Raw genomic sequence first — 15,729 nt, 5'->3', positions numbered from 1 at the left:
CCCACTTCATTTTTTCCCTTAAAAGGCTGTAAAAGTAACTGAGGTAAGAAAAGATAAACAAAGTTCAATTTATGTTCCTTATAACAATGACAACTCTATATACGTGCTTAGAAATTGGTGATTTATTATTAACAAAATCTCAGTTGCACAAAATACTTACATTTTTAACTAAGTGACAATAATAATCTGCTGACGTGTAGCCAAGAGTTGATATAAATGTACTGGTTTCAGCTTCATTACTTTCCCACTTAGAAGAAGAAAGGAGATGGCACAGCAAACTCTGTGAGAAATCAACAGAAGAGCAATAGAAAAAATATTAGGCTACAACGTTCTGTGTAAAAAGAACAGACTGCTGTCTTTTGGACAGATCTTACACTCCAGCACCTTCCCAACTGATGCATTTGTGAAAACTGTTGTGTGATATCTTAACCAGGTTTTTGCATCCTGCTGTCATAACTGAGCAGAGGTAGTTTTATGTTGTAGTAGTCAACATAGTCAAATGATCTGCTCTGAATTTGTTACAGGCTTTTTTTCTTCCTGTCCGCTGTTGCTACATCCTGGTATAACAGCTACATTCCCTTTCCAGAAGTTCAATTCAGGGGTTTATATATCATTGACACTTAAAGCATCAACAACGCTTTGTATGGCAATAAGTATAAAAACCTTTGTAACAGAGGGTCAGCATTAGCAAACACTGAAAAAGACTTTAATTTTAAAAATATGTAATTAGAAAGAAAGTTCAGATGAAAGCTCTTCGAATTCCATTGTCTCAGGGGGTTTCACTCTATCTAGTATTTTTAAAAGATGGATCTGATGAAAGATTCCAGACTAAAAAAAAAATAAATAAATCATTTTTTCTTTCAGAAAACCAAACCAAATCACTTTCTGCTTTTGGAAATCCAAACCAAATATTTATGCATGCTTTTGTTGAGAAGCTAAACAACTAATCTAAGCAACTGCTTTAGAAGTCCCAGAATTATATATATTCCATGTATTCCACATTTGATTAACATGAGAAAGAAGATACAACATGCAGAAGCACACCAGAGTTCAAAGAAAATTCATTACTATCAAATTAAGCAACATTTGGGACACCTTACTTATCGTACTTTTGTTTAGGCCTATTTTACTATCTTGCACACGTGTTAAATGCCTAAACATCCTTTTCTTTCATTGCAAACCTAACTTCCTAAATAGCCCTCAACAGGCGAAACCGCTGTTTTACCGCCATCTAGTGACTTCCCTAAAACTAAGGAGAAAGGAAAATGCAGTGTCAACGCAGTTTCAAAGAATTAATTTACAGGCAACTTTTGCATTGTTAAGAAAAAGATATAAAAAGGTGGATTTTCAAAACGTACAAGAATCTAAAGACAAGCATCTTACTAACATGGAACCATATATATTTCTATTGTCCTTTGCAGCTATTGCTAAAGTTAAAATTTGTTTTCAGAACACTATCAAGGGTTCAGACAAGTAGTTGCTATAAAATAGAATGGTTTGCCAAGTACAACGAGATAAGGGATCAGACTTCAAGTTGAAAATAAAATAAAGGAGGAGTTATCAACGGCAAACTTGGGATGCCACTTTTGCTAGAGGTAAGGAGAGGGCTTGAAAAGTACAAAGTTTGTTGGATTGCTCAGTGAAAGACTTGCAATAAGCTTCACCAGTGAGAAGAACAAACATAAAAAGCTCTGAAAAGGATTTGACAGGTTGTCATGGCAGCTAGGGACAGCTAAATGAGAAAGTAGCTTAAAACCCCATATATTCATCTATAACCTTCCAAAATATATTATCTAGTGATCTCTCTGTAACCAGAATTTTCCTAGGGATAAAAATAATCAAACACTCTTTATATGAAGAGTAATTTCAAAATTATTTTCCCCTATCCTTATGTAACAGTCATTATTAACTAACCAATAGAGAAAAAGACAAGACAAAATTACTACACATCATCAGAGTCTGCATACAGCCTGCAACGCTTTCCTGGGGTTTTTTGCTTGTTTGGTTGGTTGCTTTTTTTGTTGTTTTTCCTTTTCTGAGCACTTTAGTATGTCCATGCTAGGATTTTACAGATCACTTCCATTATTTTTTTGGAACACACAAAACCTCTGAACAGCCAGAAGGGGGCAAGGGAAACTGGGGTAAGGAGGTACCGTAGTCAAGATTAAAGGAAATATTAGATATGTATAAAAGAAAGGTATATATTATAGGTGAAAAACATTTAGAATTCATCTTTGTGTCTTACATGTTTAATTTTACAGATACTATCGCCAGTGCAAAGCCAGAGACATACCTACACACAACAAAGATAAGAAATTTGCTAAGAATCGTTTAAAGCATTTATCTTTTAAGGTTTAAATGCTTTCTTTCACCCAAAACATGTCCAGAAGTGTAGCTCGCTTACTGCACATAATTCTGGTTGTAAGTGATAATATTGCATTAGTAGGTAGATGTTTAAAAGAAAAACAATTTGACAATTCACACATTTGATGAATGGACTGTTAGATGGCTAAGGAATTGGCTAGATGGCTGTCTAAACAGTTACAGTCAATAGCTCAGTGTCCAAATGGAAACAGTAATGAGTGGTGTCCCTCAAGGGTCCATACTGGGACCAATACTATTTAATATCTTCATCAATGGATGGGATTGAGCGGGACAGTGGGATTGAGTGCAGCAAGTGTGCAGATGACACCAAACTACATGGTGCAGTTGATTCACTAGAGGGAAGGGATGCCATAGGAACCTTGACAGGTTTGAGTGGGCCTGTGCGAAGATCATAAAGTTCAACAAGGCCAAGTGCAAGGTCTCCTGCACCTGGGTCAGGGCAATCCCCAGTACCAGTGCAGACTGGGGGATGAATGGATTGAGAGCAGCCCTGTGGAGAAGGACTTAGAGGGACTGGTGGATGGAAAATCGGACATGAGCCATCAATGTGCACTTGCAGCCCAGAAAGTCAGAAACACTGGCACAGGTTCCCCAGAGAAGTTGTGGATGCCACATCCTTGGAAGTGTTCAAGGCCAGGTTGGATGGAGCTTTGAGCAACCTGATCTAGTGAAAGATGTCCCTGCCTATGGCAGGGGGCTTGGGCTAGAGGGTAGTTGAAGGTCCCTTCTAACCCAAACAATTCCATGATTCTATGATTTCAGTAAGGTGACCTGTTTCTTGAAAACAAGATGCTTTCAACTGTTCTATCACATAATCCTCTTGTAAAAGTACATTTCTGCGTAAGTACACAAGTGCTGTGGAATGGGTAGTATAATGTCCAGAAATAAAGCTTATACCTAATAACCTCCAATGAAAGACAGTAATTTTTTTTCATATGATTTTTCCAGCTATTTACCAGGTAAGCTGGATAAGGTAAACTGAGTAGTTGCGAGAAACCAAATTTTCCAGTTAGAGCATGGAAAGATAAAACAAGCAAACCATTCCAAGAGATAATCTCTAAAGAGTAAAACTGACCAAGAACAAAAAGATCATCAGGTAATTATTTTCTTATATTTGTCCATCCTCTTTCATCCTATACATCATTAACTTGATTACCGAAAATACACTGTAAACCAGGAATGGCTAATTTTAAACTAAATGGCAGTGAAAATTTGTCTTTGCCTCAAGCCTCAAAATTCACAAAATTTAAATTCCAGTAATTCTCAGATCTAAAGGGATTGTATCAGTAGTTATTTCACATCATAATGCAGAACTTGGTTAGAACCAGCTCCGAGACTGAATGTAAAATAATGTTTTCTTATATGTAAGTTTCTCTTTTCACTTTTGCAATCAAGTGTTTCAGAAAGTACTGAAACTTTCTAGATTTCTCTACAGGAGATTTTCACACAGAGGGTCTCAGAGGATGCTATAGAAATATTCAAAACTAGCAATAGGTTCCATTATTGCACTATGAAGCTCCTGAAAAGCATTTTGGAAAAGAAAAAAATTATAACATTTTATATAGCCACAGTGTGGATTCCTGGGGTCACAGAGATCAGTAATTTGAGACTAATGACTTTTAAGCAATCATTTCAAACACAATAGAAGGTATTCAAGAACATAGAATCATAGAACCATAGAATGGTTTGAGTTGGAAGGGACCTTAAAGATCATCCAGTTCCAAACCCCCTGCCATGGGCAGGGACACCTCCCACTAGACCAGGTTGCTCAAAGCCCCATCCAGCCTGGCCTTGAACACTTCCAGGGATGGGGCATCCACAGCTTCTCTGAGCAACATGTTCCAGGGTCTCACCACCCTCACAGTAAAGAATTTCTTCCTAATGTCTAATCTAAATCTACCTTCTTTCAGTTTAAAACTATGATGGGAAAGTTGTGAATACTAAATTCACTCCTGTATCGAAGATCTCAGTCATGAATCCTAGCCTACTCCAGCAAAGTAGGTAATTTGAGATCTACATAATCGTCAGTTATTTCTGGCAGGAAATCAATTAACACTCACTGTCTAATCTGTTAATGCCATATTCTACAAGCCAGAAAAATGGATGAGTCTGAGGCAGAAGTACTGCATTCAGGAAAAATAACAACATGCCATGATTCTGGAAAATGAACAGCAGTCAGGCATACTGTGATACCAGAAATTATTTCTTTCTTGATTTCCCTTACCATTGATTAAGTAGGAAGCAGGGAGGAAACCACCGTGGTTCTAGTTGCAAGAGAATACACCCATCCCCATGGCCTTGGATTAAAGTTCTGTGACATAATCCCTTTCAGCCTGAAAATGAATTAATGAATTTTCATAAACCCCTCAAAATGACCAACTTCCTTGAACAATCTTATCTGTGGCTATATTTTATTGATGCAATTTATACTGAGTAATATTCTTAGCTAACTCAATTTAACATCCACTGCTGCACTGAGGTGTGTACTATCTTTAATAGGCAGATAATCCTAGGAGCACTTGCATGAAGACATAAAACCATTTACTTTATCAGTGTAAATATCTACCAGATTTTGTAGTGAAGGAGGCCAGATTTAACATTTACTTCTCTGATTTACAGATTGGCTATAAGGCTGTCTCTTAGTACTTCACTCAGGGAAAGTGAAGGGAATGAGAATAGACTTGAAAATGAAGACTTCTCAGAATACAAAGGGAGAAAACAAGTCACTGTGTTTCCTGGTTACTGTTCACCTGTATCTAAAGAGGAGTAAGCAACTGAAGACATTTCCCACACATGACTCTTCAATTAAACTAAGCCAGCTCTTTTGATACTCATCTTTAAGTAATGAAGGCCAATTTCCATGGGCTACAAGGGATTTGTTGAGTTACTCCATGGAGTTTGTTCCTCAGAGACAACCATCTCTTGGAGCACAAGCATCTGTGAAAACCTGGATATTATTTTCCTAGAGCAGAATTTGCCCCTCCACTAAGATAAGCAGCACAGCACCAGGCAGATACCAACGAACACAGCTAGCGTCCCCAACCCCAACAACAGGGAGGAGGTGCTTTAGTCTTCTGATACTGCCTTTGCTAAGCTAGGATCCAAAAGCTCTGAAGCCTTTTTTCACTTCTTTCTGTAATAGGTAATATCTTCCTGCTTATGTCAATGGGGAATAATATAGAAGCCTGAATTAAAGGCAAAATTACCCCTGAAATTAGACATCAACACAAAAATAGCACTTGATTTTTATTGCAGGACCACATGACAAGTTTTATGCTAGTAACTGTATTTTTGTAGCAACTGTCCTGGAATTTATGACAGTTTCAAAGTCATTCCAGGGGAACCAGATAAACCAATTTGTTTCTGGAAACTTCTCAACACACTCTCTCCAAAGCATTTATGATTCTGAATGTCCTCAGAAGCAGATGTGAAAATCAACAGTGGCAATATATTTTGGAGAGAGGAGACAGATGGTTTAACTGGGATGAGCCATTCAAACCTGATACTGATTAGGACTTCCCAGTGACACTACTGGGCTCTTATTGCCCACTTGGATGAGTTGGTCAAATCAATAGGTAGAGCAGGATGGAACAGAAAGATCTATCATTTATCCTAAAGGACATTTCTCTTTATTATGTTCTCCTTGAAACACAGAGCACCATTATTTTTTGAGAAGAGATCATTAATGACATCTTGTTGAAAATTATGATCTATGTGAATTTGTTGGAATTTGTACAACACGGATACCCAAGGGTAAATTTCTGAAACCTAGTCAAGTTACAGGTTTATTTCTGACCTTTCCATCTGCTTCGATGGGAACTATATTTCCTCAGGTCTGCTAAGAAAAAGCAAATATAGTAAGAAAAACTAAATCTTATTCAGAGAAAGCATTAGAATTAAGTGCTATTTCCTCTTTGCATTTTATCAGATTTTGGAATGAGTATTTCTTGTATGGCAATGATTTCAAGACACAAGTACATCAATTTTGTACTTAGGCATTCCCTGTAGAGTCAGATGGCCCATTGTTTTCAACACAGATCTTGAAGACAAGAGATCAAATTCTATTTCCAACCTTGCTTTAAAAATACTTCAAAACAGCATGATCAACTCCAACATTGTGTCCCATACCTTTGAGATTAAATGATTGCCAATAAAACACAAAGAGGTCTGGCATTTTTAGAACCTTTTTACTATGAAAAAAACAGCCAGTTCTGGAGAACTGTAGTGGCTAAGTTTGTAAATGACAAGGTAGCATGCTCATTCACAGACTGCTGCCTCAACACCAACTGTTTATGAAACCAATTCCGTGAGTAGGATTCTGACATAACACAATTCATCTTATTTCCACACACTTATCCAATCATAACAAAGTCTGTGACTTTTAATTTTGCTTACAAGACCTCATGTTTACTTAGTTCCAGGAAAAGACAGAAAATTAGTTTTCCACAAACCAAACCCAAAATGTAAAAGAAAATAAGGTAGTACAACACCATACAGATTTAAATATAATGTAGTTTTCAAAGTACTGTTTTACTGTAAACAAGTTTGTTTTCTCAACATTTTATAAAAATCTAGGCATATAAATTAAGGGAAATTATATGGCACATGTTTGCTAACAACTTAATTATTATCAGTATGTGAGAGCGTATTTTATAAGCTAATTAAAAAAAAAACAAACTACTTACCATTGATAACCTAATCAAAATCTCCAATTTCTGCTTTAAAACTGAAATCGTTTAAAACACATTTCAAATAGATGAAATGTTATACTACGTACACACATATATTTCAATGATTAGCTAGTCTATACAACCTCCCACTTTACCAAATTGAGTCTATTCCAGTAACTGCTCAGAGGTTTTGCACAAAGAAATCACTTTGGTTTCAACTTAACTTTAAGAAAGCTTAAAATATTCCTCAGTAACTTACTGGATCAGGGCCAAAGTGCCTAAGTATAGGGTGGGGAGGGGTTTTCTTCCCACATTTCTTCCTGACATTTACTGTCAGGAAGTTTTTTTTCGTTTCGGCACAGTTTATGGATACACATTCTTTGCATTTATGGGATGGTTTTCATTAGCTAAATTCTATACCAGCACACTAAATACAATTTTTGGCCACAAGTACATGTTTAGGATTTATTGGAGCTTCTCATTTTTCTCCTTACTCACTTGGAATGACAATCTGACATCTGCCCACATCTAAATCTCCATTGATAACCATGAAAGACTAGTGGATGGTAAACAAATTATTCTGCCAAACACTGCCACACAGACAAGTGTTTTGCCACTTAAGCATGTGATCAAATATGCTATGAATTGTGTTGATCTTGCTGATACATGAAAAAGACTAGGCTCATACTCCACCTCTGGTTATTAAAATGGAAAAAAAATGTTACATACTTCCATACAATTCAAAATGAACCTGATCCTAATTTCCAAATGATATGCAGCAAAGAAAATTAGGGGGCGGGAAAGGGGGGGAAGCTGCATTGTTGTTCCCTCACCAATTCAAGCTCTGTTAACTTCTGTGAAACTAGTATAGGAAAAACATGTTGCACTACTACTGTGGCTAAGACCACACAACTTTTTAATGGATGAGTTCCAAAGCCTAAGCTCCATCTGCAAATCACTAACAAAACCCTTGGAAAGCATAAGAAAGAAGCTAAAGAATTGTGGGGCTGGCAAGCTTTCAGTCTACTCTTGGCCTCAGACAGGAAAAGCAGTTTCAAATCTCCTTCTCTTTTCTTTCTCATCTCTCTTTAAGAAACACCCACCTAGAAAGGGCTATTACTCTTTGCATTAAAAAAGGGGAGACTTTTGCTGCTGAAATAAAACACATATTTACACTAACTTACAAAAGGAAATTCAATAGCTTTACCAGAGTCAACCATAAATCTTTTTTTTTTTTTAAGCTCTCTGGTTTAACTAGCCAGAGATTTAGAATTAATTTCCCTCTTCCCTCCACAATTTTGAAAAGCCAAAATGCAAGCTTCCCACAGAAGAATTCCTTAAATCCACCAAAAATTATGTAGAAAAGAGGGATGAATATATTTAAGTTTAGTAAGAGTGGATGCGTCTTAAAACTGTTTCAGTTTTAGTTTAAATCTCTGAGTTCAGTAATTTCTAGAAAAAACATAATCCAAAATTTAAAAAAGCTTAAAAGCTTAAGGGGAGAAAAACGTTCACTGAACTTTTTAGCAAAAAAGCACACAACACATCTATAAAGGTGATGCAACAAGTGCTGGTCACTAATTACATTAGGTTTAGCAAAAATAATAAATGCCAGTAGAATTTCTTCAAATAGAGGCTTCTTTTTGTTTGTCAGTAACAAGTCATTATTCTTTACTAGAGCCACCTGGCACTACTAAAATGCTCTGAGAAATGTCAGCTGGCTAGCAAATTGTGACACTTGCTGTTGAAACTCAAGCAGGCTTGCAGGAAAGCAGAATCCTTAGTTTCTCATTTGTTCTTTGAGATACTTGGCTTTTGTTTATTTTGGATCAGAAGCCATGAAATTATTTATATTCATGTTAGCTTGGCATTGTTAAAAAACTATCTATTTGAAAGAGAGAGGTCTGTTTTTCCCCAGCCCATTCGTATTATCATACAATTTTTAGCCAGAAGAATGGTAATACTTGCAAATTTGCAAACATTGCAAATTCTCTTACATCCTATCAATGCAATTACCTATAGGTGACTGGAGAAGGTCCAAATCAGCTTAGAAAGTTGAATCACAAAGGGCGTTAGTGAGAGGGCTAGCAATTTAGATGTACAATCTTCAATAGCTTAGAAATGACCAAGAACCCTCTCCAGTTTACCTTCCAAAAAACTGAAAAAATAACAACAAAATACTGTCAGTGAACTCAGTAAAACTTCAGAACAATAAGCATCAGAAATTCATTATGTACCGTATATGAAAATCCATCTTCATTCTTAAATGTTATCTCACTACATTAAAAAGAGCAAGCCCCACTCTCTTCTTGTATGAATATCTCTTAACATCTTCAGTCACCCTCCTGTCCTTTGTGAATAAAATCGTTTTAGAACACATTCTATAAGAATTCTTGAATATATACTATCACTGTATCAACTACTTACTCATCTTTGATTCGTCGGTCAGTTCCAATTTTCACTGCAGTCTTCCCCCTCCCCTGAAGCAACCCACTCTAAGAATCTTGCTTTTTAACCTACTAGAGTCAGAACTGTATATTAGCAAGTTTAAGAGGCAGATAACGTCAAATCTTCAGCAAGTATTGCTGAGAGAAGTGGGTTTCCCTAGGTGGGTACCCAGTGTAGTCACACACATTTCAACAGCTGGTGCAGCTAACAAAAACGTTAAACAATGGTTCTGAATTCACTCCATCTCTGGCCCCACGTATTTTGTGCATGCATAGGACAAACACACCAGGGACAGGAATAAAGAGGGCCACAGCAGCTCTGAGCAGCCCATTGGAACCCGAGACACAAACAAATCACACAAAGGCCTGAGAAAAGTGCCATTATCACTCATTACTCCCTCGGGACACATTACAAAGCAAGCAGACTTGATTGTTCAAGCTGAATTTTAACCAGTAATTTTAAAGTTGAAAGGTTGCATATCACATTAGGAGTTCATTAAGTCATTGGGCTCTAATTAATGATGTCAGATCTTAAAACTGTGCATATATCTCATTTAACTGTCTTTCGTTTTCTGTTTTGATCCAAAGGAAAATTGACTTTGAACTATTAGTTACCCAGTGAAAGTTAAGAGGTTTCTTTCAAGCTCATTTACATACTTAATTACACATATGCTTAAATACAATGTAAAAACTCATCTATCGAAGTGTATCCTTTCATGCCAATATACTTATATAATAGAATTACACTATATGTCTTCAACTGCAGCTGATTTACATACTCCAAAAAGGCCTGTAAATGTTGCGTAAGTATTTGCATGACACCAAGTTTAGCCATTTAAATCTATTTCATGAAACTCAAGATTCCAGATGAGTATACGTCAAACAATAGGGAGCTGAAATCAACTTCCAAAGCTATAAACTGGCTGTCAGGCGTAAAAAAAAAAAAAAAAAATTCTTCATTTTAGTTGGCGGAAAAGGGCTGTGCTAATGGCTAAAGCAACAGTAAAATACTATAGAGGAACAGTAAACAACACTCAGCATCGAAGCAAGAAAATTGGGAGAATGAAAACAATGAAGATGAAAGGCTTTTGAAAAAGGATTAAACATTTTACAGCACTTATTACTGCCAAAACCCAACAAAACATTCAGATTTTAAAGTAACATATATTTTTTTTAAAAAAAAACAACACCCAAACAACTTTTTGAAGACACTGTATATATTACGTATATACCATTTACTTCAAGCAGAACTGATTTGTCAGGAAGCATGACCTCTATGGTTATGGCTGACAGAAGCAAGCAGCCAAAAGGAGGGACAAAGGGAAGCTATACTTTCTCAAAATTAAAACCCCCTAAAAGTCTGTGGAATGCTGTTTACTTCGGCTCTGTTTTACAACCACTGCTGCACAGAGAAGGGATTGACTGAAATGTCTGCAGCCCGTGGCCACCCACACTATGGGAAGCACTGTGATTAAAGAGAGTGCTACGTTCTTGTATCTGCCAGCAAAGTCTGCTCCATTATTATACTTGCAGTCTTCTTATAATCTATTACATCTGTTGCGGCAAGTCCCCTTACATTGTTCAACAAGAAAACTGTTGAACATGAATAGCAAGTTATTTTTAACGTGCACAAATGGCTCGAAAACTGGATACTTTAAATATTTCTGAGTTTATGAAAACATTTTGCCTAATAGTATAGGCAGTGCCATAGTGAAAGCACATCTACCACTGAAACATCCATTTTAACCTACCTACCAAAAGATATTGCCTGACACAGCACCCTTTCACCCCACAACTTTATAATAAGCTAAGTCTTTGCTTTAGATCTTTAAAGCCCAAAACCTATGTCAATTGTGGATTAGATATGTATCTAGAGACCACTAAAATAGTACAATTCCATCTGTCACTTTGTTAAGTGATTACACAGATTGAAAATTTCCAATGACCCTATGATTTAAATGCATTATAATTTCTCCCTTTCTCTTTAAGAATGTTTAATATTTCATAGTAACAGCAACTTTGAAAATAAGCCCTAAGTCAAAATGAGTAGCAGTTCTTTTAGAAGAAAATTTTATTTTGAATTCTGATCTCTGCAATAAGTAATAAAAAAGTTCAAAATTTACACTCCATGCATTCTTGTGATGTTGTTTGGTGCTCTATCACACAAAATTAAGCATTTCACTATTGTTGGAAGCACAACACATAGCTGTTACTGCACTCCTGCCTACCAAATTTATGAGGCAGTCTGTATCATTTCAACAATTTTGCCAAGAGCTGGCTGCGCAGATGCTCCTGTGAAAAGCACAGATTGTCTACTCGGTATAAATATGAAGTGTTACACTAACCAGTGTGCCACCACCTAGCAAAGGAGGGAAGAAGGATGTACCAAAAGCAAGGCTGAATGAAAAAAGTCAAGGACTGGGTAAAAAGCCTATTTGTCTCCACCCACTCCACACCACGTCCTGAGGAAATGTTTTTAGACCCTCTTTGATATAAACCTTTGATTAGAGGCAAGGATAAATTCCACACAAAGTGACCGAGGAAAACTGCCACAAAGACTCATGAAGGACCAGGGAAAAATACAGAAAAAGATTAATAGGAAAAGTATAAACAAGATACATACTTTAATCACCATCAGGTGTCTTTCATCTGAAGGAATACACTACAGTCTTTGCAGTGATCAAAGTTCCTGATGATTATTTGCACAGGTTAGAGCAGGAATGACAACTCCTCTTTTCCAAACATACCAAAAAAGCCATAAGATCCCTAAAACCACAAGAGTCTCCTCTTTTCCAAACATACCAAAAAAGCCATAAGATCCCTAAAACCACAAGAGTGAGTCTCAGAAAGTGATTAAGTAACTTTGAACTACTTTGGCGTCGAGGAGACTTAACATTTTCCATTTCTCTCTTGGATGTATGCCCTCTTGGAAAACAGACCTCTCTCTTCCCACAACTGCTAGGGAAAACCAGATCCCCTGTTCCACACCTCCCCTTCCTTCTTAAACTGGCATTCCTTTCTAATTATTTTGTATTTTACCTATCATAGAATATTATAGTGATACTATTACAAAGACAAGAAATACTTTAAAGCAACTAGTTATTTATGTTAATCCAAATATTACTAAAATTAGTGTTCTCCCTTAGAAGGGGGAAACAACAAAAGCAAAGTTCCAGACGTTGTATTTGTAATAAAACCATGCTGAAACCTGTGCTCTATGACACACATTCTTTCTCCTCTAATGTTCTGAATAACAAGTAGCAGGTGAAGTATGTTCATAATTTTAACTGCAATATCTCAGTTCAGCGCTTAATCTCCCTCTTTCAAAACTGTCTAGATAAGAAGGAAAAAAAAGTGTTTCTCAGTATGACCTCTAGCAACTCATAAGCCTTTTAATAGATGCATTACCCATCTATGTCATTCATATAGTATTCTTGTCTCATTGACACATCATTTATTGTAAATCCAACATTATTTTAATGTTTTTCTGCATGAAATGGTCTCGGGGCCCATCTACCCCTGTGGAATGACAAATGATTTAGGTTTTTCCTAACTTAAGAAAGCAGACTAAAGAACAGATCTTGAGGTTCCCTATAATTTGGGTACTAAATATCTTCTTCACGTTACCTTAAATTTCCAACTCCTAGAAAAATGCGAGCTTGTACATCTGCCTTTATAAAGACATGAGAATACTTAAAAAAACCCCACTTTTTTCATTACATTTGGATTATTCTTAACATAACATGTTATTTCCTAAAAACATAACCACCTGACAAAGCATACGTATAAACAAAAGTAGTATGTAGCAAGTTTTATTAAAAGACAACAGGCATATTGGCCACAAAATCAAATCAACACTCTTCTCCTAAGAAGATGCTATCATAATTCCAATTTACATCTTCGTATATAAATTAATGCATTTATATTAAGTTTGGTAATGTTAGAGAAAGAATATGAAGAGGTGGAAGGAACACTGTCTCCTTAAACCACAATGAGCTAATTTACATTAAACCGCGCTTATAAGCAACAATAGTAAACAAGCCAAAAGGCATCCTATGATGGTAACACTCTCCACTAATGACATTCCTTATCTTCTAAAAATTATAGAATACAGTGCAGTTGCAGTTTTTTGAGATGAGCTGGCATGCAGACATTTATTCCATCAAAAGGCAATTCAAGGGAAAGTTTTGCAAGAAGAATTTTTTGCACATCATACCCTGCCCTACCTTGTGGTAGATGTCTGACCTAAAAAGGTTAGTATATACCCTAATGAATTTAAATCCTACTAGAAAGAAGTTGCTAAGGAAGTTAGCAAATGTTTAACAGATAACAGCTGTTCAGGTTGTAAAGAGAAAACCTTGTCTCACTTCTGAATACTTACCTGAATGCAAATTCACACTTTGGGAAACTTCAGTCTAGTAGAGGATCTTGGAGTTGTCTTAGAAAAAGACATTCTGCCAAGGATGGTATTGTTTCAGGGAGACTCCAGGAGACTCCAAGATGACCTATCGTTTGGTGAAGGTATGAACAGAACTTCAAGTAATCATCCCACACATACTGGAATATGGCCCAGCTTCTGGTGGAGTGTGCCTGAATCACTTGAATACTCTTGCAGTCCTATAGTATATCTCAACAGATCTCATCACCTTTATGGACATTTTCTTCATATAAGTGCTATGCCATGTTTATTTCAGCAACTGAAATTAAACAAATGGGGAGAATAACAGACGTGTTTCTTTTTTAAAAAACGTAAATGTGAAGAAATATTAAGCATGAGTTTTGGAGAACAAAACAGCCAAGTGCATCTGAGTGAAACATTCAGATAATGTTTAACATTCAGAATCACAGCATGGTAGGGTTGGAAGGAACCTCTGGAGACCATCTAGATCAACCCCCCTGCCAGAGCAGGGTCACCCAGAGTAGGTTGCACAGGAACACGTCCAGGCGGGTTTGGAATGTCTCCACAGACAGAGACTCCACCACCTCTCTGGGCAGCCTGTTCCAGTGCCCTGCCACCCTCCAAGTAAAGAAGTTCCTCCTCATGTTTAGGTGGAACTTCCTATGTTCAAGTTTGTGCCCAATACATCTTGTCCTGTCACTGGGCACCACTGAGAAGAGCCTAGCCCCATCCTCCTGACACCCACCCTTTAAGTATTTATAAGTGTTGGTAAGGTCCCCCCTCAGCTGTCTTTTTTCCAGACTGAAGAGACCCAAATCCCTCAGCCTTTCCTCATAAGAGAGGTGTTCCAGTCCCCTAATCATCTTCGTAGCCCTTTGCTGCACCCTCTCCAGCAGTTCCCTGTCCCTCTTGAACCGGGGAGACCAGAACTGGACACAGTACTCCAGGTGCGGCCTCACCAGGGCAGAGTAGAGGGGGAGGATGACCTCCCTCCACCTGCTGACCACACTCTTCTTGATGCATCCCAGGATGCCATTGGCCTTCTTGGCCACAAGGGCACATTGCTGGCTCATGGTCATCCTGTTGTCCACCAGGACTCCCAGGTCTCTTTCAGCTGAGCGGCTCTCCAGCAGGTCAGCCCCCAACCCGTACTGGTGCATGGGGTTATTCCTCCCCAGGTGCAGCACCCTACACTTGCCCTTATTGAATTTCATAAGATTTCTCCCTGCCCAAGTCTCCAGCCTGTCCAGGTCTCTCGGTATGGCGGCACAGCCTTCCGGTGTGTCAGCCACCCCTACCAGCTTTGTGTCATCAGCGAACTTGCTGAGGGTGCACTCTATCCCCTCGTCCAGGTCATTAATGAATATATTGAAGAGGACTGGACCCAGTACTGACCCCTGGGGAACACTAGAACTACATCTGGGCCCAAATAGACCAAGATATGCAAACACTAACCAACCACTGATCCTGGGGAAAAAAAGAGAGATGTGCAGGGGAAGGATGAGGAAGGGAACAGTAAAAAAACCCAAGATATGGAGAAGTTCTGGGCAAAAGGATCTCTTGTTCATTACTGAGGCAAAATGGTTCACCTCAGGAATCCCAGATCCTGGGTCTCCAGCTCAAAATCTTATATCATAAAGACACTTCATAAAATCAAGGAGAAATGACAGATGAGTAGGTTTGATGATTCACGGTATGAACTACTGCCCAGCTCAGAGAAGATGATATTTTATCGTGCTTTTTACTTAGGCAAAATACTTTAAAATGTTACCCACTATCATCTGGTTAGGATGATCAGCAGACACGGATTACAAACAGCCTTGAACTC

The 15,729-nt window shown here is 37.6% G+C and overlaps 1 protein-coding gene across 1 annotated transcript in view; it reads right to left on the bottom strand.

Moving 5' to 3' along the window:
- FANCC (FA complementation group C) overlaps positions 1–15,729 on the bottom strand; it is a 67,868-nt gene that overhangs the window by 30,919 nt on the left and 21,220 nt on the right. Inside the window, exon 4 of the mRNA XM_063320431.1 lies at positions 161–280. Within this exon, the coding sequence (XP_063176501.1) occupies positions 161–280 (120 nt within the window). The remainder of the gene's footprint in view (positions 1–160; positions 281–15,729) is intronic.

Source organism: Chroicocephalus ridibundus, chromosome Z, assembly GCF_963924245.1.
Source record: "Chroicocephalus ridibundus chromosome Z, bChrRid1.1, whole genome shotgun sequence".
Classification (NCBI taxonomy): domain Eukaryota; kingdom Metazoa; phylum Chordata; class Aves; order Charadriiformes; family Laridae; genus Chroicocephalus; species Chroicocephalus ridibundus.
The sequence above is the reverse complement of the archived record's forward strand: the minus strand, read 5'-3'. Positions and strand labels throughout refer to the sequence as shown.